Raw genomic sequence first — 25,943 nt, 5'->3', positions numbered from 1 at the left:
TTCCACCTTTAAACTTCAAATAACGTCATAATCACAAATTAGGGTCAAATGTGGCTTCCATTCAACTCCAGATGTTAGCAAGTATTTCACTAAAAAAGGGCTGAACTACCTGCATTAGCCCTAAATATCCCTAATTTTTCACCAATGCACCTAAAAAAATAGCTGGCAATTTTCCCTGTCACCATCCATTACCAAGCTAAACGCAATCCCGCCTTCTCCCCAATAATTCACGTTCATTTCTCAACCAGCATTCCAGGGTAGAAATAAAGAACACATTTTTACTCAAGAGTTACATTTTTTATTAATTATACTACAAAGGTGGAAAAACGATATAATAACTCAAATGAGACCATGTATCACAGTCATCAGAAAAGGCATTTTCTTCTATCAATCATAAATCCAATGGAGTAATTTAGGGTATTTTCACCAATAAGTTTGATAATTCAAAAAATATTTGAAATGTAAAAACGAAGGAGAAAAAAAAATTGACAGATTGTGACACATAATGCCGCACGGGCATTCTCACAGAAACAACTTAAGTACAAAAATAAAAACTCAGAACAACGAGCCTTCAGGAACTGGGAGGAAAATAATGCGAAAACAATGCCCCACCTCAACAACGACTGTGTTATCATTAATATTCCTTTCCTGCATCATCAATAAACTAAACTAACTATTTGCCTTTAGAATAATCATCTCATTCAATTTATTAACTTATCGTTACGCGTTTTAGGATGTGGCGTAGAGAAGTTACGTTAGCAGTCTTTCATTTGTACGAAAAAATGAATAAAATATATACATGGGGGGGGGGGATATTGTTTACATTTTAAATGCCCTTCCCTAATCCACATTTATCTATATCACACACGCGCCATTTATTTATGCGTATTTATATCGCTTCCTTTTACTCATCAATCAAATTGGTTAACAACGATAAACTCACGTAATACATACAACGCAATGAATGAATACTCTTTCGTTGTTAATCACTTATACGAGCTCCTCCAATTAGTGAGTGGTTTTACATATCTTTGTGAAGAGAAACTCTTGTATATTCTCGAGGCCACGGACTATTGCATGATTTTGTTCATTGTGGAGTGTGAAGATGCGATGAGAAATTTTTTTCTTTCTTATTTCGACGAATAATGAAAAAGCAATAAGTCTTCAACTTCTTGACTTTTCATCATTTTTTAGAATTAAAAAATAGGTATGCAGTATTTTTCATCCAATTTTCATATTCCAGTGTCTCTTTAGATAAAAGTATTTGATGCAACAATTAATTTCGAATTGTTTAAGGATATGTTCCTCATTTGCTGTGTGTGAAAAAGAGAAGAAAAGTAAAAATGACAAAATCTTTGTAAATTATAAAACCGAAAAGAAAGTTCTGACCCTATTCCTCTCGAATTTTATAGAAATGTATCGAATAACATTTACAAGCTACATTTTTAGTATTCAGACTTCAATTCATGAGAAATTTTGCATTAAGAAATTGAATATTAAAAATATGGTCCATATTCGTTCGATAAATTTCCAAAAACCTGGGGAAACCCAAAGAATAGTATTACATCTTCGATTTCATAATTTTACAGTAATAATTCTCAAGTCTTGCATTCAATCATCTGCTCCGTGATGTCGAAAACGGATAAGAGTCTCCCCTCAAGGGACAAAACTCAACCGTTAATTTGCTTACAATACTTTACAATTTCCCTCTGCACATTTTTTTTGTACAAATATATTCATCTCAATGTCCCAAAAAACGTCACTTTTACGATAAACGTATAATCGCTGGAGTTAGTACATTTTACCGAATTAAAAATCCCTCGAAATGTATTTTAAATTCAATTAACCGGCCAGAAATTTTTAAGTTACTTCCCTTACGATTAATTTGATCAGGTGCAAATGCTACATCACATACCGCCGGCGGCATACGAATTCCCTTTGATATCTGATAAGTTTTCATTTTTGTAATCGTTTCAATGTCTTTTTTTCCATCAATAATATACTTTATGATAAACTTTAATTCGGTAAGTATTCTCCATGAGATTAATAATGAGGAACAATGGCACTTCGAGACGTATTGCAGCCTCTCAATTATCATCTAATGAAATTAAATCGATTTACTAAGCGTACTGAGGTCATCAGACGAATTCTCCATTAATTTTACACTAACCTGGAGACTCTAAGTCTTCCACAAATTTTACTATTGATTATGTCCATGTGCGATTCGAAATTATTGGGGAGCAATGACTCGATGACAATGTGCAATCAATCATGTCGAGTGAGATCCACAAATGCTATCGTTTTGGTCTCCAATAAGAATGAGCTCGAGTGATGCAATTCTCAAAAACCTTTGGTGGAATTAATTCAAAAAATACTTAAAACAATGAATAAACCTATTCTGGTTTACTGATGAGCAAAGAGCATTTGTAGTAGAAACTACGGAAGATATTCCCGAAAAAAAAAGAAAATTGAACATTACACTATGAAAAATATACGCATTATCACTTTTACAAGCCCCCATTATTCAGTATAAAAATTTTGGTATTAGAAAATAACTTTGTATTGTACCATTGTAAAAACATTATCAATGCCAATTTATCAATTCGCAAGACACTTTTCGCTCACCACCATTGAATAATTAAATTCATCAAACAATAGGTTTATTTTTTGCATCATAGAAAATAGTGAGGAATGCAAGGAGCTTGAAAAATACTTCAAGATCATTCCAAATAGACTCTCATTACCCCTGATTTTTGGAAGCCTAAAATAAACTATCACGAAATTCATTTAAAAATCATTATGTTGTTCTTTGATTATTTTCTCCAATTGAGCTCCCTGTGTTAATTCTCTCTGTGCCTGAGCACGACGATAGAGAACTGGGCAGTCCAACGAGACACATTCAGGAGTATCGCCACGCCCAGTGCAGGACTGTCAGATACTCGTGACTTATTCACAGACCCTTTCCAGCCATCTCAATTTTTAATTAAGCATTACAAGAGTATCAGATGGCCTTGACTGACAATCAGAGCATAAAGCCTTGTTGCTAGTCTGCCCACACACAGCGCAAACGATATTACCGAAATATTGGAAAATTGTTTGTTTCTGTTTATCACTCGGTACAGCAATGGGATTGTCTAAAATATGTCTGTGTAGCATCACTCTGTACCAAGTGTTGACATCTACCCCCATAAAGCTTAAACAAAGATTGAGTGGTGGAATTGTTACACGAGTTACGTAATAAATGGAGTTGGTTTAAAAATCAATATGTTGGTCTTTAATTATTTTCTCCAATTGAGCTCCCTGTGTTAATTCTCTCTGTGCCTGAGCACGACGATAGAGAACTGGGCAGTCCAACGAGACACATTCAGGAGTATCGCCACGCCCTGTGCAGGACTGACAGATACTCGTGACTTGTTCACAGACCCTCTCCAGCCATCTCAATTTTTCATTAAGCATTACAAGAGTATCAGATGGCCTTGATTGACAATCAGAGCATAAAGCCTTGTTGCTAGTCTGCCCACACGCAGCGCAAACGATATTACCGAAATATTGGAAAATTGTTTGTTTCTGTTTATCACTCGGTACAGCAATGGGATTGTCTAAAATATGTCTGTGTGGCATTTCTCTGTACCAAGTGTTAACGTCAACTCCCATTAGGTTCAAACAACGATTGAGTGGTGGAATTATTACACGAGTTATGTAATAGACGGCGTTGGGCCGCAGGCCAGGATCGTTTAGCACCTCCCAGGGAGATCTGACGCAGTGAATAAGCGCCTGATTGGGTGCACCAGCTACAATCACGTACTTAACTCGCTCGTTGTGCCTTGGCAATGCTCGGGGATCTTTTTTCATCAGGCGACGGGTCAACTCCAGGGCTGGAACGCAGGCTCGCTCTCTGTAGCCACGCAAACCTCGAAATTCCTTGGCGAATGTCAGGTCCTGGAGGGACACCTTGCCACGGAGAACCTTGTCCAGCTGGCGGACCACGTACTGCTTCACTTGGGAGACGTCTTTAGTGTCGAAGAGGATTTTTAGGGATTTCTCGAGGATCTTGGAGACGGCTGGGCAACCGTCTCGACGAACTGTCTCGATGCCTTTGGCCAGGAACGTGGGCTTCTCTTGGTCCGGGGACTCGTACATGTAACCGCAGTAACGCTTTTTCGTCTGGAAAGGGGGAAATTGGGTGGAATGAGAAGTTTGGGGAGGCGAAGTGAACAATGGCTTCTGCTTGATTTTTTTTATAAAAGGGGAAATGCGAGTGTTGAGTGAAAAATAATGGATGTTTTTGTTTAATGAGGAGTAATTAAGATGGCAAAGTCAATTGAAGAAACATCTGCATGATGTCATAATCAATTTGTCGTTGTTTCTCGAAATGGGGAAAATTGTATTTTTGGTTCAATTTTCGTATCTAGAAGAGTAGTTTTAGGGAGATCTGGGGTAGATGGAAATTTTGTGGAGTTAAAAACAGGAATGGGAGTTTGCTCGATATTTTTTTATTGGAAAAAATACTATTTTTTAAAAAGAGAAGCAATTAAGAAGTTACAGTCAATTGAAGAAACATCTGCATTATGTTTATCAAAATAGGGAAAAATGTACTTTTTATTCTATTTTCATATCCAGATAAAAAAGTCTTGAAGAAAAATTTTATGAGAAAATGGGGTGCAGTGAGAATTTTGTCAAATTAAAACAGGAACGGACTTTTACTTGATATTTTTTATTGGATAAAAGGAATGGCCTTTGCTTGATGGTTTTTTATTGGATAAAGGGATGAAATAGGAATGTTGGTTTAAATTGATGGATGTTTCTTATTAATGACCCACAATCTAGAACTTACAGCCAAGTGAAGAAATATGTGCAAGATGTTATAGTCAATTGAGGAATCATCTGTATGATGTCATAACCAGTTTTTTCATTTCTCATTGAAATAGAGAAAAGGGGTATTTAGATTAAATGTCCATGTCTAGATTTAAAAAATCATGGAAAAGTTCGTTTGAGTGAAATTCAAAAATTTTATGTCTTGAAAAATAAATTCAAGGGGAAATGTCAAAAATGCATGTGGACAATAATAATGTCGAATTGAGTTATGGCAATCAGACTGGGTTACAACTTTTGACTAATTAATCAACTCATCATTTTTCAGACCTTCATAATAGAGTTTGACTAATTGTTCTCATTTTTTTGTCGAATTAGAGTGGCAATGTGACAGGCCTTGAGCGAATGAACTCAATTGTGAAGTTGTGAAACATTAATTCTCTTGACAAAGAGCGATTTCAGATTTTTTTATCAATTTTTCTCAAGAGTCAACTTTCAATTTTTTTTATTTTAAAAATATTTTCCAACTTTCTCTAATAAATAATGAAAATTTCGTAAAAAAATTTACTCAGACGCTCTAATGTCCAAATACAAACACTAAAAAGTATCTCAACAAAAAAAAGTAGCTCAAGTACTCGGATATCCTCAATAAAAATGTCGACATCGTCTCCTCACAGTTTACAGAACTTTTCAATTAGTTGATGAGCACATCTTAACGAACGTTCTAATCAATGTTTCTTCCTTGCCAAAAGCGTTGTGTCACTCTCCTCACGGTATTTCAAGTATGATAATGAGGGAAAGTAACTCGTTCCTACCTGGAGAATAGTAGGAAACAAAACTTTCTCGAACTTCAGCTTAATAGGCGATGGATTATCCGCAGTAACAGCTTCTGCCATTTCATACCCAATTTTGAAGGCCTCATCCTTGGACTTTCCCGGCGCCAGAATGAAAAGTGAATCAGTATCTCCATAAACCACCCTCGCCCCCCACTTGGTCGTTGACTCCACGAGTTTTATTGCACGTTCGAGCGTCTCTTTGGCTTTGCTAACAACACTGTCACCGACCTGAAAAAATCCCATCAATATTTATCCATTTTTAATTGCAAAAAACTTTTGCATCCTTGCATAAAACATGGAGAAAAACATCACGGAAAGTTATTGTACTCTGTTCGAAAAAAAAATTGAATAGTTGACTAGTAATTTTCAGTAGAGTGACATTGAATGAGATTTGAGGAGGAAAAAATCGTAAAAGTTTAAAAATCACTGAAAATTTATTGAAGTTCTAATTTTTTTAGTAGCCGCATGACGAGACACACGAAAAAATTGATAGAGAAACCCAGGGAATTCGAAATCGATTTTTATTAAACTTTTATCGAAAATTCTATTAATTTTTGGTCTATTCTATTGGAAAATTCCGCAGCTTTATTACACATTTTTTTAAATAAAAAATGTTAAAAAGGCACTATTTAAAGAAAAAAATAATTTCAATCGTGCTAGACAAATTGTTCTATTTCATTTGCTATAGAAATTTCTCAACATTAATTTTCTTTCATTAAAAGAACAGACAAAGAAATTTAAAAAACTAGAGCCAAGGAATTCTTATAGAAAATACCTCAATAGAGTAAATTGTACAGAAAAATTGACTTCTCTTGATTTTTTGTACAGAATATTTTCTATTGAACTTTATTTTTAAAACCGCACAGATAAGCTACAGACCAAATTGATAGAAAGTTTAGTAGAAATCCAACAGAATTTTCTAGGAAGATCGTTGAATTTGTTTATGAATTTTTTTCGTACATCAATTTTCCAATTTACCGAAATTCCCTTTTCCCTGAAAATTCAAGAACATATTCACCTAAATTTTCCTAATTTCCAACCATTTTTACCAATTAATTAAACTAAAATTTCCATTTTCTCTTGGTTTTTCAATAAAATTTTCAATTTCCAATAGAGAATTTCCTCAAACTTTCACTAGAATTGCAATATGATAAAAATTTTCAAAAAGTTTACTGAAAATTCCGACCAAAATTTTCAACAAAGTGAAGTTGTATTTCTAGAATTTCCATTTGAAATCAGATGAAAAATTTGAGGCAAAGGAAACCGTTACCCCTTTGACGCGTAATTTTCCCCAAAAGAATAGTAAAATTTCTCCGTTTTTTGTGGAAAAATGCAACCGATTTCTCCCAAAATTCTTTTACAATTTTCCGTTCATTTTTTCTCCACATAACCCCAACATCTGATATTTACCTCCATACAAGGCATTCGTCCCGTGAAATTAGCAGCAGTGTATCCATAAGTAACGTTCGCAAGAAACTTGAGCCCAAGTTGCCGTGAATGCAGTACCCTCTGCAGTGTCTTATCATTCTTATCATGATCCTTCATAGCTTTCTTCACCATAAATCTCGTCTCCAGTATTTCCGTCAGCATTCTCGACAAAATCCCAACTCTAACTTCCGGCTTAACAAAAGCAACACCACAAGGTGCAAAGTTAACTTTTCCCTGGAGTTTCAAAGCCGTATTTTTCGTCACTCTGAGAACAGATGCACCAAATTCAAAGGGACACTGTTGCCCAATGCGTTCAATTCTCCCAAGACAAGTGGAGAAACAGTAATTATGAGCAATGATAATGCTCGGATACAAGCTCTGAAAGTCTAGAACAATGACAGGATCACTGTAGAAAATCGATTCCGGCTCCATGATAAGTGGCAATGCCTCCATAGCCCTCATGGCAGCTCTCTGCTGTGGGGATGGTGAAACAGGAATATAATTCAGCGGTTTAGCAAGCCTCAGCATAATGGACTCCACCCTGAACTGACTGCCCCTCGTAAAAACCTCATAAAACTGAATGCCAAAGAGTCTCGCGTGCTCACTGGTCCGGCCAATGATATCCAATTGCTCCAAAATCCTCAAAACCCCAAGTACCCTCACCCCATAGTGCTCAACAACCCTCCAACGACCGCTAAAATCATCTCTATTCCACCACTCGGTCAGCGTTCTAAACCCTGGACATGATATTCGTTCATTCATCACGTGATACATGACATTCTCGAATGAATAATTTAACAGAGCCATTTCGTGTCTCATTATTCGCCAGATATCAAGTACCACTCGTCCTGGCAACTTAATTTCTCCCAGTGCATCCAAGTCGGGGGTCGTTGTCTCCCATTTGCACTGAATCCCGGGTATCCTCGATATTCTTTTATTCAAATTAACACCGAACGTTGTAGCACGCTGAAAGATATAGCCCCAGGAGAGTGCCTCAAGTTCCCAGCCAATGAAAACTTCCGGATCTCTCTCAATGACGAGTTTGACAAATGCCTCGAATAAAGACGATTCATCAGGGACAAGAGTAATGTCAAGAGGTACCTCAGTGCCATAGGTATAGCCCATTTTAGTGGAGCCCTCTGGAGCAACTGCAATCACTCCATGGGCCAGTGATTTCATCGGCGATTCTGGTGGTACGTCGCACTGAATTGCGTAGAAAATTGCTGACACTGGATCGTGATCAGGATCTGGAAGTAAATCCCCCCGTGTTGTCACGTGCACTTCGACACACATGAGTGTTATGTACTGATACGTTGTTACTGCTTTAGCATTCTGCATGTTCTCATTCTCCACGTCACTCCTCGTTGAGTCTGATACACATTCAATTTGACCGCAGGAAATTCCAGGGTGTTTGGAGGTCTGGGTTTTAAATAGCTTTGATTTCTCAAGCATACTCATTACGGATGGGTTCAGGGATTTGCTCGATGATTTTTCGGAATCCATCGATGGCTCTTCCTCCATTGAAGCCATTAACCGACAAGTTCTCGACGTTGAAGTGAGCAAAGTTCTTTCTACTTGTGAATTTCGCGGAGTTCGACCGAGTAGTCTTAATGAGTTTGAATGAATGATTTTCTCGGGCGAGGGACCGACGATACTTGAGTCCGATGAGTCTGAAGTGTTCTCATCAGACTCAGCAGCATTGACAGGTTTATTTTTGTTTTGACTCTCCGTGTTTGTTTCAAGTTCTTTATTTATCTGCTCTGTCTGTTGATTTTTCTCTTCCTCCCTGCGTCTCCTCTCCTCGTCCCTCTGTCGTTTTAAATACCCTCGTGCTTTGATCCACGTTTTCACGATTTTCAGCGAGGGTGGGGGCAATAAGGGTGTGATTACTATTGACCGATGACCAGCGAGGCTCTGGCGAATGCTCGAAGCCTGGATTTTACCTTTGGAAGGGTGGAACTCGTTAATCTTCATTCTCCTCCAGCGATTGAGACCCGTGATCCCCTCCATCGATGATTTGAAGGGAGCAACGTCCACCAGGCCCTTCCCAGGGACCTTGAGCACTCGGTGGGCCAGTTCTTTCTGTCCAGGTGCATCTGCCTGCTTGCTGAAGAATGCCTGGGGATTTCTGCACGTTGGAATACCATAGGTGGCCATCGTACCTCTGACTCTCTCCACCGAAGGTGCATTGTAACGTGGAATTATTTTTATCGATTTCCTGGCATCCCCCAGGGCCTGGGAGCAACTCCTCTCTGACGATGAGCCTGTGGTCTTCACTTGCTGCGAGCATATGTACTGAGTGAATGTCATGTTCCACAGATTGTCCTCCACTTCGTATTCAGTTTGCATTGCTCTTTCTCCTTCATTCCCCCCCAGCATTGTCTCGTCCAACGTTGAATATTTTAACCTAAAGTCATCCTCTTCCTCATCAAATAATAAATTCTCCCTTTCAGTGGTTTCTCGTTCCTCTTCGTCCCCTCTCACAATATCCTCACCATGAATTTCTACGTTTCCAGATGTACTTGGCTTTGGTGAAAAATTCATATCATGTAATTGTGTTGACTCGTACACAGTAAAAAGATTCTTGCGAACGTTCATCTCTTTGGATACATCCTCACCAATGTCTGATAACGTCTCTCGCTCAGTTTCCACACTATTATTTTCCCTCGCTCTCCTGACAATTCCTGAAGTATCATCTCTGCAGAGTCGCAGGAATTTAAACATAAATAAACAATCCAATCCTCTCTGATCATTTTGTTACTTAAACATATTAAATTCATGAGACTCAATTGTCCCACTAAACTCACCGAGATGATTTCTCGATACTAGTAAGTTCCAGCTTACGATCACTTCCTAAATAAAATCAAACAAAACTCGTTTTTTTTCTCTCTCTCTCTTTCACTTGCAACTTTTTTTTTTCATTTTGCTTTTCTTTAAATCAACGACATAACAATTATCGTTACGACGATATTTTACCTGATCTTTGGATAGGCGTTGCTTGGGAGATCCTACCACGAAGTAAATTCTCATGCAATCGGTGTTCTCCCCTCCTTGGTGTGACACAATAGCCCGAACTGTTAGCAGCACCATCAGCATCAATTTTCAACAGTTCAGTGGTATCAGGAGCCTCTCTACGTACCTTGGGAGACGTGACAATTATTTTAAGAGGGGTATAATTCCCTGATAAACGACCAGGGCTCTTCAACATACTTGGCCTGCTTGGTGTTCGCTTTGGCGTTGAACGAAGGCATTTAGCAGCTACTGGTGAGCCATCCCCAGAGGTATCAGGATGTTTGCGCTTCTTGGGTGTTGCCAGTATCTCTTTATTTCTCACTGATCTGTACGTGCAAACTCGTTTCTCCCTGTCCCCCACGGTAATGTCACCTTCATTGTCACTAGTGTCAGACTCACTGGAGGTGAGATCAGCTGGCCCATCGTACGCTGGTATTTTGAAGTCACTCGTATTGAGAAAACGTTTGCCAAATCTGTTGGACTTGAAGCGATGATTGTATCCGTAACGCTTCAGGGTGGGTGCATTCAATCGATGCAACAACACCTTTGGCTGCTGACGCTGAATGTAGGACACGTGGCTCTTCTCCTTCACCCAATTCTCCTCGAGATCTGGATTCAATGGGTACAAGCCGAGTTGAACGAGGAATCTCTCTTTACTCGTTCGCACTCGTAGCTTAGAGTCTTTCGTTGTTATCTGGGTGAGGGCTAGGCGTTTGTCAACACTCACTGTGTGGTACTTTGTTCTGTAGGCTGACTGGATCACGTAGGTGTTTACGTAACGATCGGCGTGAGTGGGGTGGAAGTCGTTGAGGATGGAACTCTCCAGTGACTGGGATGAGACTATCGAGACTGCTGAGGGACTCGACGACAAGGGGGAGCGAGGCCTCTTTGAGGGCATCTTGCTTAATCTGGTGAACTCCAGCCTGGGAATGTGCGATGCTGGTGGCGAGACTGATGACTCTGCCTCAGGAGTTGGCTCAGGAATTTTTTCAGGAATGGATCGATGAATTTCTGGGGCAACTGGTGGATCTTCAAATATCTCCACCTCAACATTGCTCTCCTCAGGCAGTTTCTCCTCGAGGAGAGTTTCCTGCAGGATTCTCTGCACAAGATTGAGCTGTTTATTCTTCTCTGAGTCGACTGCACTCGTCGAGTCGTAAACTATCTCTGGGACGTCCTCTGAAAGTTCACTCGTTTGGCTTTCGTTGGGCTCATGGGACTCCTGAGGTTCGTCTGATAATTTTAGACGCTTGTGGCTCTTTGGCTCGTCCTCCTCGAGACCTTTGGGGGTTTTTCTCGCTGATGGAGCCAATGGACACTTTCCTGGGTACTTCGTGTCGGCTCTTGATCGAGTAAGTTTCAGTGGTGCCTCATTACTGGAGTTTTGAGAGGCTGATCCATCGGTGTTTGATGTTATTTCAGAGTTTGTAGTTTGGCCATCTTCAGAACTATTTTTCAGGGGTTTTGTTTCGTTACTGCCGAAGTAGGATGTCACAGGTGAAAATGTCACTCTTTTTTGAATTCTCATTTTCACAGTTTCCTCGTTTGATCTCTTGGAATTGGACTTCAGGTACTTGGTGACGAGATCTGGGTTAAGGCGTTCCAATTTAACGAATAACCTGGGGCACTTAGTGGGAGATACTGGCACTTCTGTTGTTGGTAAATCAGGCGGGAGAGTGATAAATTGATTAGTCAAAGTTTCTGGGGAGTGTTTTATTCGATTTATGAGGGGAATCACGTCCTCAGTTGGCTCTGGTGGGTTTGTTGACACAGTCACGTCATTTAGACTCTGGCACTCTGGCACTGGGATTATTTCGTTAGAGGCTGATGAACTGACTTCTTCAACTTCCTCGTCGTGATCAAGATTGTTTATAATGACGTTTATTGTTTCGTCCTCGGAGGGCTCGGGGGAGCTCAAAAATTCAATCTCCTCGCTGTCATCCAGGGAGTCGCTCACCTGACGGGTTTCCTCGGTTATTCTCTGTGGAGATGGTGAATCTTCGGTTGCTGGGGCTTCAGTGGTTGAATGAACTTCAGGGGCGGCGATGGGAGTCACATCTCCAACTACTTCTATGACAACTGTCGAGGTGTTCTCATTGAGTTGTTCTTCAGGTGTTGGCAGCACTTCACAGAAGTCATCATCATCATCATCATCATCATCATTAGCCATCTTTGCACCCCGTTGAGGCTCTTGCGGTTCTTCAAACACTTCTGCATTTTCTTCGAGAGTTGGGCGATCCTCAGGGGACTTATCATCAATTGAATGATTCTCACGTCTGTCATTGACCTCAAGGCTCACTTCCCCAGCCCTTTCAATGTCCGGGAAAACTTCAGATGCGTCATTATCATCGACCACCACTTTCTCCCTCTGCCCCTCCTCCTCCCCCCCTATTACCCCAGTTGAATGACCCTCAGCGAGGTCATCATCATCTCTCGTCATCCTCCCACATTCTCCAATCTCCTCAATTATGACAATTTCCTCGATATAATCAACCGTCTCGCAACGTAATTCCGAAAACTCCCCATCACTCCCCGTATTTTTACCCGAGAAATTTCCCGACCCAGCATTTTCCTCGACCACCGTAATTTCATCTGAACCAATTCCCCCATTCTCCACACCAACTTCCTCTCCGTTTTCATCTATTGATTTAGCATCTGTTGAATTTTTATCAACGCCAGAGACCGAGTTTCCACTTCCATTGAAATCCCCAGTGATTGCATCTTCAGACAATTGTTTGTCTTCCATTACACACGAACGCTCATCAACCATACTCCCATCGTCCAGCAAAGGTTTATCGTTATTGTCGCGACTGTTGTCTGGACTTGGTTCCATGATAATTGTGTCAGCAATTGATAATTCCTCAGCGCTACGTACACAACTCTGTAAGCACGTTTCAATCCCATCATTTCCCGTATCTAGGATAAATGTATCCCTCGTATTTTCATCGATATCAATCAATTCACTCGAACGAATAGCCACAATGGCCCTATTCCGCTCTGGCATTTCTTCCAATATCTTCCTCTGACTTATTGCCAAACGTTGTTTGTATCGATCATCCTCAATCGATACCGAATTAGGAACAATTTCCTCATCATCCGAAAATCCACCGCTTTTTATCCCCAACGAACTTCCCTCAGCTGCGTCACCAACAATATCTCCATTTGTACCTTCCCCAGATTTGTAATTGTAATCTGCCAAGAGTACTGCAGTAGAAGTGGTTTTACTGTCACCTCCACACTCACCATTAAATCTCGCCCGAGCTCTAGTCTCAGTACACGACAGTGTCTTCTCTGAATTACCCTCATCCCCATCACCCATTACCAATTCAACATTATTATCCTCCTCAAGCACAACCTCCAGATAAGACTCCCTCTGTCCCTGTGATCCACTTTTCAACCACTTCTCCTCACCCCCAACCCCTTCACTCAAAATCCCCGCATCAACAGCATCACCTTCAGCCAATGTTTTATATTCATCCACAACAGAGAGATTTGAATCCAACTCGGCACTGTCCGTATCACTCGCCCCAGCCCCAATATTCCGCATTTTTTCATCTCCCAATATTCCACTATTACCCACCACCGTCTCCATCCTCTCCCCAATTTTTCCCTCACAATCACTCGCCTCATCATTATGCAAAGACTCGGAATTAGATGAATATATTCTCCTCAATATGGAGATCTTCTTGGGCGATGATTTTGGAGTTGAACTCAGCCGCTCCTCACCGGTATAATCACTATCAAGATTTTTATCAGACACATCTTTGAGGGTATCATCCTCACTATCAAAGTGATTTTCAACTCTAGCAATTTCCCTCCCAGCATTTGTATTCACATCGGCATCATCGCCGATAAGCCGGTAAATGGACTTTGTAACGAGACTCATTTTTTCCTCCTGAAGATAGATCTTCTCACTCCTGAGTGCACCCGTTCTCGGTGTATCACCACTCTTAGTTAACATATTCATGTACGAATTACAATCACATCTCTCGCATCGTTCACACCTCTTTGACTTTTGCAATTCATTAATAAAAAGTGCCCTGAATGAACTCGGTGAATTTCCAGAATCACCAGCAACGTCGTTATTCACTGTTCCATTACTTCCCGAATCATCCACCATTGATAAAATTCCACTCTCGTGATCACTGTACTCATCCCCCTCGAATGATTTAACACTGGAATTATCGGATTGATCGGCCGTTGGAATCGCCTCAATCTCATCCACTGATCTCTTCAAACTCATCATGTTCATTGTACTCTCGTTGAAGGATGGATTCGAGTCCTCGGCAAATAGTACCTGCGGCATCTCCTGGCTGACTGCATCAATCGTGTAATCCTTACCCGAGTACAAATTCACTTCGGCAACAGTATTTGTGTACACTGGTGTGGTATCATCCTCAGACTGTGAATTTTTATCCCCCGAGGATGATGAAATAGCATCGTTCTCCGGTACCATGGCAACATCCTCACCCTGAATACCACCAGCAAGTTTCGGTGAATTATTGAGCTCCACCGCTGGTGTTACGAGGCTACTTGTTCCCTCAACTTTTTCATCTTTCACCGTTGGAACTATCGATCTCCCCTCGTGCTCACCCCTACGTACCCGCAGTTTGTACCTCTGCGTTATTGTTTCCATTTTCCGAATTTGCGGTTGTGGTGCTGATAATTTCGATTGCACCACTTGATTGCTTATTTTGCTGGGATATTTTGAGGTCATTGAGAGCAGCCACTTCATGCCAATTCTCTTTGTTTTAATGCTGCACATTATTCTAGGCCTGCTGGCTGCCTCTGTGGGCTCACTCTCAGTGAAAGCCTCTTTGATGCATTGTAAAGTAGCCACTGGAATTGAGGGATTTTTTTCATCAAATAATAGAGGTGAATTTTCAACATTTGAATGGCTCTCAGGTACTTTAGTCTTGGCTCTTCTCACTTTTCGCCTCGTCTTCAATGGAACTTTGGATCTATCCTCGACTCTCGAGTCATCAGACTGCGAGTCTGTGTTACTACCAACTTTGAGAATAATCTTGCGTTTCTTGACACAAGTGGAACCACTGGTTTTCTCCTCAAAGACTCGTCGTATGATCACCGGACCATCGCCACTCTCAGTTGAACTTTGTGATTGAACGAAATTACGTTCGGATTGTCTCGTAATTCGGGTGAATGTATTTCTCTCCTCTTTTGTATCTCTCTCGAGGTCAATTGAAAGAGCCCCAGTTGTACCGTAATCCGGTTCTTTTGGGGAATTATCAAGAGTTGAACTAATTGAATTCAAAATCACATTCTCAACTGCCTCGATATTTTGATCCTCCTGGCTACAGCTCCCCTCCTCAATGTTAATTTTCTCCAATGGTACGTACGGCAGTCTACACTCCCTGTTACACAATTCCGATGTAATTGCACTCCCAGCTTTGCCCCTCTTACGCTTCTCAATTACCCAAATCTCATTGGACGTAAACACATAATCCTGGACAAATTTCCTGTGATTGAATGAATAAACGCAGTGTCTGTGCTGATCCTCACCGAATATAACACCCCTGTGCGATCTGTCTGAACAGTAGTCAGACGTTGTGTCCGTATCATTTGGCGGTGACAATGGCTCAGTCAACTCTTCGAAATCAGCAAGAATGGGGGTGACAAGTGTTTCATTTTCACCGAGTAGATACGATGAATACTGAACACCAGGAAAAACACGTACGTCCATGATATTCTCACGCACCTGATTGACCTGAATTATTGATGAGCCCGATGTATTTCCCTCAACAGTCTCCCCAGGGGGCTCACAGACATCATTAGAACCAGAGACTTCACACTTTGCTGCTTTAATCTTCCTCCTCTCAACAACTTGATTGTTCACTTTTTGCGTGCACTTTCGTTTTATTATACCCTTTGGCAGGTAATCGTGGAGCTCCTCCCACGTTGCCACATTGCAATTGTAATCAGAACTGTCACTGATGTGTCTATTTACTTGTTCACTTTTATCATCCACAGCATTCACATCAATTCCAGAATTTTGTTTGCAATGTTCAACAACAGGTTCTTGGGAATTATGGGTGACAGATTCATTCGGTGAAAAGCCACTGGCTTCATTCCCAACCTGACAATTGTCAGCCTCCTCAGATCCCGAGTTATTGATGAGATCTAGATTCTGGGAGTTTTCGTAAATCTCGGGGAGTAATTGTCTGTCGAGGAGGCTGACGTATTGGTCGTGGAGTTCAGTGAGATCGGATTTATCAAGTTCAGCTGTTTCAGTGAAGCATGGATCGCCGTTTAGGACACGTTCAATGGGTATTTCATCGTCAACTAGACCACCACCTGCTAGGATCTCCTCACCACTCGTGAAGTTCATCTCCATGAGAATGTTCTCCTGCATTATGTTCTCGATGTCGTCGACAAAGTCGTCGGGCAGGTGTTCGTAGTCTATTGGTGTGTATTTGAGGCTCCAGGAGCTCTGGCTGGTGCCTTCGGAGGATGAAGAGGAGGTCGAGGGACTCAGGCTCGAGTTGGTGGTCGACTGGTTGCAGGCTGATGACGTTTTTGCCAGCTGGGAGGTGTTCTCCATCTCCATTTGCATGTTCTCCTCCTCCTCGGAGTCCAGGAGACTTGAGCAGAAGTCACCAGCTCCGTCCAGCTGGGGAACTGAGGATTCTAGGGTCTTTGGGGATGCGTCTGAGTCTATGCCTGCTGCCAGGAGGGCACCCAGAAGTGTCGAGTCCATGTCGTCGTCTGTTAGTGAAGACTTGTGGGGGGAGTTCAGGGTCGAGGGCTTCCTCGCACCCTCCCAGGAACTCCAGGAGTCCAACTCCAGACACGTGAGGTTCAGGTCCTCATTGGTACAACTGTCATCGTCACTCTTCTCCTCGTCGGGATTCAGGGAAGACAACTGTGTGCCCAGCATGCTGTCCTCGTCCACTGAGTCTTTAGTATCTGAATCACGAGCCAAATTCTCCAGTAATTCCACTAATGGCAGATCATCAGAATCCACTGGAATTAAAGAGAACAATTACAATTAGGATTGAGCCTGCTTCGGTTTCACAATTGTCCTTTTGTTTTTCAATTTTCTTTCGGGAAAGTTTAAAGCGGGAGTAAAATTACACTTACAAACACTGCATTCGTGGGAAGTTTGGGAGGACTGAGTGGATCCTAGAGAGCTTAAACTCAGAGTTTCATTTGGCCGTTGAGTTTTATCAGAAGTTGGTACACTCAAACTACCAAAATTTGATGCATTTAATATAACATCACCCTGTGTAACTTCAGCCGGATATGGAGTTGGATTTGTACTCATTGAAAGGGTGCTCTCATCGCACTGGAATGAAATTAATGTGAATAATTATTCGGGCAAATGTACAAAATAGTTTCAATGCTAATACAATTTTCGATAATTCGTTGGGAAGTTTTGGGTACAACTGAAAATGGAGAATGGAGGATTGGGAAATTTACTCAGTTGAAAACAGAGTTGTATCGGAGTTTTTAGGGTGAGTTTAAAATAGAGTGATATGCTACAACCAATGTAAACTGATATTTCAATCCCACAATGGTGGACAATGTGGGGATGTAATTTCCGGCAGACTTTTTGGGAATTTTAATCATTTTAATTATAGGTACACTGGAATTTCAAGGAATTTTTTAATTGTAAATACAAATCGTTATGGGGAAATTAATGGTAATATTGAATTTCAGTTCGATTATTCCATGAAAATTAATATTAAAAATTTAATTTTATTTATTATTTCATGAAAATTCAGATAAGTTGGTGAATTCTCGTCTCCTTGCTGCTCAAAAATTGGAATTTCATAAAATTTTCAGTGAAACCTGAAATTTAATCAAATTCGTCTCATTATAGTTCCACTGTTTCAAGGAATTTCTTCATTGTAAACTCAAAACTTTACGAAAAAATCAATGAAAACGTTAAATTCCAGTTAAAAAATTCCATGAAAATTAATAGAAATCCAAGAAATTCAGCTAAATATATTCTTCAACTTCCAATTAACTGACAATTCAGCGTGATTCGGTACTGAATATTCATGTCTTAATTGAAAATTCAGAAAAGTTGCGTAAATTCTCGTCTCCCTGCTGCTCAAAACTAGCAATTTCATTGAATTTCCAGCGAAATCCGAAATATCATAATTCCTCCTCGCCCCTAAATCACCCTGAACCACCAGCGCATCCCCCACTGTACCCCAATCATCACCGAATAATTTCAGAGAGTTCACTCACCTGGGATATCATTAAGAGACGTCGCGCAAGTCTTTGCTCTTGATAAAGATCACTATCGGTTGGACGGAATGGTGGCCTCTGTGGGCTCTTTGGATTAACAATCTGCGAATCACCACCCCCAAGACCCACTTGCCTCCTCCTCTCCCTCTCCTCATTCCAAATTGCCGACAATCCCGGATTCAGCTCAATTCCCTTAGCCAAATCTTCCCTATTTAATATATCTGATGCAATAGCGTCTATCTCTAGTTCGCAGATACTCTGGCGTAAAACATTAACTGGAAGATACTCGACATTGTCCACCGGTGTAATTACACTGTCATATGATGTTATCACATCCCCTGATGGTTCATTTCCCCTACGATGCTTAACACTTGATAGATTTATGAAGCTCATACCGTACAAATTATAATCCATCATGAATTGAAGAGTGTAGTTGAGGTGGGCCTCGTGCGGCTGTAAACTTTGACCCAGCACCGCCCCAGTCTGATGAACAGAGAGAAAAAAAAACATTGTTGGGGGGAAAAAAGAGGCAGAGAACGGGTAAATTAATGGAGAAAGTTGGCTGAGTTTTTCAGCTAATTGTCGAAACTTTTTCATCGTTCGAGAGAGAAGTAAAAAACCATAGTGCAAATACTAACTTGCAATAAATCAGCGGCTTTCTTCATGATAGCTGGATTGTAGAACGATATTTTAAAGAACTGATGCTCCCTTTTATGATAGCCATAGAACGGTCTAAAATATGGGATTAGTTGATTACAGATAGTTTTTTTTTAAATACAGTCAACAGGTTGAATTTGGACGGAATGAATAATAAAACTCACATTCCAGCTACCCTCTGAATTTGATAAACATGCTGGGTCGTTGAATTGGCACTGCCCAGTGATATATTTATTGCTGCATCCAGTGATGCTGCCAGCCTGTATGCAAGCCTATCCTCATTCTCCTCACCCGTGTAGGGTACGTACAAATATGGAAATACACCGTGCACGTGTAGACACGTTTTTTCCCCTGGGAATAGGTAATTGGTATTGTATTAATTAAGTCCCCTCGGCCAATGGATTTTCAACAGTTAATTAAGTGCTATTGGGGTAATGAAATTAAATGTACCTGTGGGTGTTGTTCCGAACACCCTAATGACGGGTACATTTTTAATTTCCGTGCCACGAAATACGGAAAATGTTGGATCCAGCTGAGGCAGCGGTTGTGCCTGATAGCTGTCCGCAGTCACCAAACGTACAGAAAACATTTCTGTCTCTGTCTAAAAAGAAATGTGAAAAATAGTTGAATCAAATTGCTTTCGTTACGAAAGGAAAAGAAAATAAATGCTGAGTGGTTGAAATGAGTGAGGGGAAATGAGAAAGCGATAGATACTCCATAAATTCATTATCACGATTGAATGATCACAGTTAATGACCCCTAGACTAGCTTAATCTCCCGAAAATACTTGGCTTGTGCTGGCGGCTTAAACCTCGAGATAAAACTCCACAACTTCACACGTTATTAAGTCACGATAAAACTCGCAGGCGAATCGTTGTGAAGTGCATTTTCTCGGTGGATGCTAGAGCGACAGTGCCCCATTATCCTAATGAAAAACTCGTTACCCATGAGAATTAATTCCTTAATTTAATAAAGCTGCGCTCAGCGGGAGCCAACTACAATTGCTGGTTAAAATGTCTTTACGCATTAGAGTACTTCTACGGATAGTTTAATGAGAACTGAGAGATGCAGAGAATAAACTCCTCTTGCGTGAGGTGAGGGCAAAATGTTGTGAAAATAGTCATCAATAACTGATGCTGCGAAAGGGTACAAATATTTCGAAATAATGTGGAAGTAATGTTTCTCGTTTGAGGATATCCAAGCATCTTTTGCCGTTTGGTACAGGTCGCACTATTCAACCATTTTCAATCATGAAATTTGTTCATTAAATTGCGTGAGACAAACGGAAAACAAATCATCCAATGACATTTTGCATGGGATTATTATTGTTTTAAACGTTCGTTGTTTGTGAATAAATAATTGAAATTGTTTACAGTTTTGGAAACCTTATTTTTTTAGGCATGAAATCGGTTTCTGGTAAAATTCTGAATATGAATAAATTTGTTACGAGTCCGAACAAGTGATTTTTATGGTGGACAATTGGTTGGTTGTGAATTATTCATAGAAAATGCTCGTAATTTTCAAAAATTGCAATTTTTTAATTTTTTCATCAATCTTTTCCGAAAGGTAAAATTTCTAATTTTTTTTAGATTGTTAAACTGTTTTCGAACGGTTCAATATTGACATTCAAATTCAGACCTGCAGAGCTTAAATAATAAAATCATCGTAAAATGCCTGAAAACTTGAGGTCAAAATGGGGCATTTGACTATAGAAAAAATAGCCAAAGTATCTTTTACAGTTTGGTACCGATCACACATTTTCAATCATCAAATTTATTAATTGCGTCAGAAAAATTTGAAAAAAATCATGAATATGCAACGTCATTTAAATGGTTTAAACTTTAAAAATAATTGAAATTGATTGTTCATAAATGATTGATAGTAAATACTCGTAATTTTCAAAAATACTATTTTTAAATAATTTCATCAATCCTCCCCCCATTCGGAAGCAAAAACATAAAAATAACAAAAATCATTGCAAAATATCTAGAAATTTTTGTCAACCGGGCTCAACTGAAAGCTCCGGTATTCGCCTACAAAAGAAAAAAAGCCTTTGCCTGCAGAAAAAAAACCCCAAAGCACTCGGCTCTCCTCTCCCATTTCTCCCTCCAATTACTTTCCTCTCACCCCCCTAAATCGAATCATCCACTGAAAAAACCTCGGTCAATTCGCCTCATCATCAATAACTCGACTAATATTCCCCAACATACTGACGACGATAAAAAAAAACAGGTGAAAGTCCTTGGTCGAGTGAATCAAGCAAATAATTTCAATTCCAGCGTATGTACTCATTTCTTCCCGACTCCGAGGACGAATAAATTGAGAATGAAATTCTTTTTATCAACGTGCCACTTGCATCACCCGTTCCCTCCCCCATTCGCCCTGTACAATTCCCCCTTTTGACAGGTCCACACGTGTTCAAACACGAAGAGCAAAAAGCCAGGGATAGAAAGGTACAAGACCAAGTGCAGAAAAAGTTCGATCGTGCCCACTGGGCGAGCGAGCACGATGGATTCGGTAAATTCTATCCCCCGCATGCATGTAACAGTATCCGCCAAACGGATTAAAACACACATTCACCCCCCCCCCCGCAATTGGAATATAGCCCATAGCCTTGTTTACATCCAGCCCCATAATCCCACCGAAATCGTTTCCCTTAATTCCCCAAACAGTTTCCTCTCCCTGGATTAAATGCAACGGGCTAACTTTGGGTCATTGATAAATTGTCGAATAAAAGCACCAAGGGAGACGAGATAAAGGAAAAAAAAGGAGAGAGAGAGAGAGAGTGGCTTCTGTGAGGCGAAAAACACTGGCTTAACACAATGTATATTTTTTTATCTCCCAGTGAGCCACTGCGGGAATGATATAACGATCGAGTACCAGGGTTTATTAAGCTCATTAAAATGCAAGCCCAAAGGCGTCCTCCTTCCTCACTGCCATCATCATTCCAATTGAACCAAAAAAGCACATCCAATCTCTCCTTCATCTCCCCCCCGTCCCCTCTGCCCGGTAAAATAGGATAAATCCATTGTATTCTCACCTTCTATCACGTTGTCATGTCTCCACGTTCCTCGCGTCACAATTGCCCGAGCGAGGCCCATATAAACTCGTCGCGATGGATTGGAGGAGAAAAAAATGGGAAACGAGGGACCGACGAGCACTAAATTGTCGAGCAAAATAACTGGCAGAGTGAAAAAAAATATCAACGTCAGTCACCTCCTGCGTCGTTACAACTCCAATGAAAAGTCGACGCACAGGCGACACAATCAGTATGTCTCAATGTTTCTCTGCCTCCCAGAACTAATTTTCCTTTTCCCTCTCCTCCCCGCCGCCCGCTCACCCCACCCTCAACAAGCCGTCCCTCAACAGCGTATTTATTTCACCGGCTGTACAGTACTCCAACCTTTAACACCACAATTTGCGTACAAACCGCATTTTTAATTGCTTGGGTTGGAAAAATTATTTCACGTCTACTCGACACACAGACACATATCACCACTGCTACTCGTTTATACCATCTCCTTTCTCCGTTCCACTTTTACCAAACTGCTTCGTTCACTTGGTATTTTTATTTCTAGAAATTCACCTTGAGTGAATTTACGGAGTTATTGGACACTGTTACGCTGTGTGCTGTATGGTCTCCCTAAGACTGTGTTTACCAGCGTCCTCTCTGACGGTTGAATATACGCGCAAGCGCATTTTTACCGTTTTCGGCCGCCGCCTCCCCTCCGCCGCCCCCCGCGCTGGAGCTCCTTCACGGCCAAACGTACCGCCCCGACAACAGTTTTTGCCGACAACGAGATTATTGTCTGTAACTATATGCGATGTGATTGAGGGCCCAGGGAAATTGAATCATCGACGATTTTTGCGGTGGAATTTTCACGGCAATGGCCGACTACGGGGCAATGTCCGCGGCTTTTCGCGGTTTTTTTCGGTTCTTCTTGATTTTTTGGGAGTAATTGGTCGGGGGCTTGATGAATAACTTGGGTATGTGCAGTTGTCACGGGGCTTCGGCGTTCTGGGTGTGCATCAGGTGCGTCCAGTGAGCTGAGAGCAAACTGGCGCGCATCATATGGGAAATAAAAGTGGCACCACGTGGTACGTGGGGGACCAATGGCGAGTGGTCGTCGGGAGTTTGGCGGTTGTGCGCATGCCGCGGGGCCAACAAGACGTGGGTATTTGTCGCCTGATCGATGAAATTTCTCTTCGCTCGCTTGGGAGGGAACCACGTGACACCCGGTCGCGTTTACATTTCGCTTTTCTCGTGAGGGACTGCTGAGTGGGGTTAGGTCGAGTCCGGTGTTGAGTACTGTCGGCGTATTTTGGGGTATTTGCGAGGAAACACGCGGTTTTGGGGTGAGGAGGGAGCTGATTTTTTGGTGTGCACGTGGGGCATGAGACAAGTCGAGTTGAGGAGTTTGATTTCGTGTTTTTGGAGCGAGGAGTTTGATCTCAGTTTTTTGCCGACGAGATGATGGTCGCGAGTGTTGAGAGGGTCTTCCTGACTTGGGGGAGCTCTCGGGGGACGTTGGTCAGGGGTGTCGACGCGATTTTTTCCTCGGAGCGGAAGACTCCGGGGCTCGGGAGTTGGTGGCGAAATTGGTCCAGTGGCTCGGGTGATAAAGGTGTTAAGAAGGTGGATAGGTTGAAGACTATTCAGGGGAATCCTCTGGGGGTGCAGTTCAAGAAGAGACCTCTGAGGAAGAAGAGGCTGATCTCGGAGGAGGAGGACTTGAGTCCGCCGGGGGTGAGTCACTATACCAGACGGCGGCGTAATAGTCATTTTTAATTACAGTTTATGTTTGGAAAAGGCTAGTGGTAATATTAGTCAACGATTTTTGATTATTGCGCTAATCGACAATTTAAATATTCGGAGACGATTTAAATATTTATTAAATATTTAAATTTTTGTTAAATAAATAAATATTTTTATTTGAATATTTATTTATTTATTTTAATATTCAAATTGGAATTATTCTGGTAAAGGTACATATCATCACCCTCACGTGAAAACCTAGGTTGCTATTAATGAGTTTGAACCTTTTTGAGTCATCTCATATTATAGAATGGATGCTCACATAGATCAATGGGTGTCCCCAAACGGCACCTTTCCCTCTAAAGGCATGTTAATATAAATATTAACATAACTTTAACATTATTAGTCATTTTTTATTACAGTTTATGTTTGGAGAAGGCTAGTGGTAATATTACTCACCAATTTTTGATTATTGCGCTAATCGACAATTTAAATATTCGGAGACGATTTAAATATTTATTAAATATTTAAATTTTTGTTAAATAAATAAATATTTTTTATTTGAATATTTATTTATTTATTTTAATATTCAGATTCAGAATTATTTTGGTAAAGGTACACATCATCACCCTCACGTGAAAACCTAGGTTGCTATTAATGAATTTAAACCTCTTTGAGTCATCTCATATTATAGAATGGATGCTCACATAGATCAACGGGTGTCCCCAAACGGCCCCTTTCCCTCTAAAGGCATGTTAATATAAATATTAACATAACTTTAACATTATTAGTCATTTTTAATTACAGTTGATGTTTGGAGAAGGCTAGTGGTAATATTACTCACCAATTTTTGATTATTGCACTAACCGTCAATTTAAATGTTCGGAAACGATTTAAATATCTATTAAATAAATAAATATTTTTTATTTGAATATTTATTTATTTATTTTAATATTCAAATTCGGAATTATTTTGGTAAAGGTACACATCATCACCCTCACGTGAAAACCTAGGTTGCTATTAATGAATTTAAACCTCTTTGAGTCATCTCATATTATAGAATGGATGCTCACATAGATCAACGGGTGTCCCCAAACGGCCCCTTTCCCTCTAAAGGCATGTTAATATAAATATTAACATAACTTTAACATTATTAGTCATTTTTTATTACAGTTTATGTTTGGAGAAGGCTAGTGGTAATATTACTCACCAATTTTTGATTATTGCGCTAATCGACAATTTAAATATTCGGAGACGATTTAAATATTTATTAAATATTTAAATTTTTGTTAAATAAATAAATATTTTTTATTTGAATATTTATTTATTTATTTTAATATTCAGATTCAGAATTATTTTGGTAAAGGTACACATCATCACCCTCACGTGAAAACCTAGGTTGCTATTAATGAATTTAAACCTCTTTGAGTCATCTCATATTATAGAATGGATGCTCACATAGATCAACGGGTGTCCCCAAACGGCCCCTTTCCCTCTAAAGGCATGTTAATATAAATATTAACATAACTTTAACATTATTAGTCATTTTTTATTACAGTTTATGTTTGGAGAAGGCTAGTGGTAATATTACTCACCAATTTTTGATTATTGCGCTAATCGACAATTTAAATATTCGGAGACGATTTAAATATTTATTAAATATTTAAATTTTTGTTAAATAAATAAATATTTTTTATTTGAATATTTATTTATTTATTTTAATATTCAGATTCAGAATTATTTTGGTAAAGGTACACATCATCACCCTCACGTGAAAACCTAGGTTGCTATTAATGAATTTAAACCTCTTTGAGTCATCTCATATTATAGAATGGATGCTCACATAGATCAACGGGTGTCCCCAAACGGCCCCTTTCCCTCTAAAGGCATGTTAATATAAATATTAACATAACTTTAACATTATTAGTCATTTTTTATTACAGTTTATGTTTGGAGAAGGCTAGTGGTAATATTACTCACCAATTTTTGATTATTGCACTAACCGTCAATTTAAATGTTCGGAAACGATTTAAATATCTATTAAATAAATAAATATTTTTTATTTGAATATTTATTTATTTATTTTAATATTCAAATTCGGAATTATTTTGGTAAAGGTACACATCATCACCCTCACGTGAAAACCTAGGTTGCTATTAATGAATTTAAACCTCTTTGAGTCATCTCATATTATAGAATGGATGCTCACATAGATCAACGGGTGTCCC

General features: G+C 40.1%; 1 protein-coding gene across 1 annotated transcript; it reads right to left on the bottom strand.

Moving 5' to 3' along the window:
* Positions 1–281: 281 nt before the first annotated feature.
* LOC107041289 lies at positions 282–22,071 on the bottom strand. Its single transcript, XM_015261773.1, has 11 exons — positions 22,000–22,071; positions 19,410–19,560; positions 19,124–19,310; positions 18,941–19,034; positions 18,303–18,785; positions 17,187–17,391; positions 10,053–17,069; positions 9,884–9,929; positions 7,059–9,774; positions 5,628–5,876; positions 282–4,164 (listed from the first exon to the last, which is right to left on the bottom strand). Exons 2-11 carry the CDS (start codon positions 19,546–19,548, stop codon positions 3,253–3,255), a joined length of 12,048 nt encoding a protein of 4,015 aa, XP_015117259.1. The 5' UTR covers positions 19,549–19,560; positions 22,000–22,071; the 3' UTR covers positions 282–3,252.
* Positions 22,072–25,943: the final 3,872 nt, after the last annotated feature.

This window comes from Diachasma alloeum, unplaced genomic scaffold, assembly GCF_001412515.2.
Source record: "Diachasma alloeum isolate Michigan unplaced genomic scaffold, Dall2.0 Dall_scaffold_00360, whole genome shotgun sequence".
Classification (NCBI taxonomy): domain Eukaryota; kingdom Metazoa; phylum Arthropoda; class Insecta; order Hymenoptera; family Braconidae; genus Diachasma; species Diachasma alloeum.
Note: the sequence above shows the minus strand (reverse complement) of the source record. Positions and strands in the feature narration are given on the sequence as shown.

What these genes read in the sequence shown, in the direction of transcription:
- LOC107041289 (XM_015261773.1), bottom strand. Translation starts at nt 19,548, where the DNA reads ATGTTTTCTGTACGTTTGGTGACTGCGGACAGCTATCAGGCACAACCG. An exon ending in AAGCCGCTGATTTATTGCAA is followed by an intron (nt 18,786 to 18,940) that starts GTTAGTATTTGC and finishes TCTGTTCATCAG; the next exon opens with ACTGGGGCGGTGCTGGGTCA. An exon ending in GACGAATGCCTTGTATGGAG is followed by an intron (nt 5,877 to 7,058) that starts GTAAATATCAGA and finishes GGATTTTTTCAG; the next exon opens with GTCGGTGACAGTGTTGTTAG.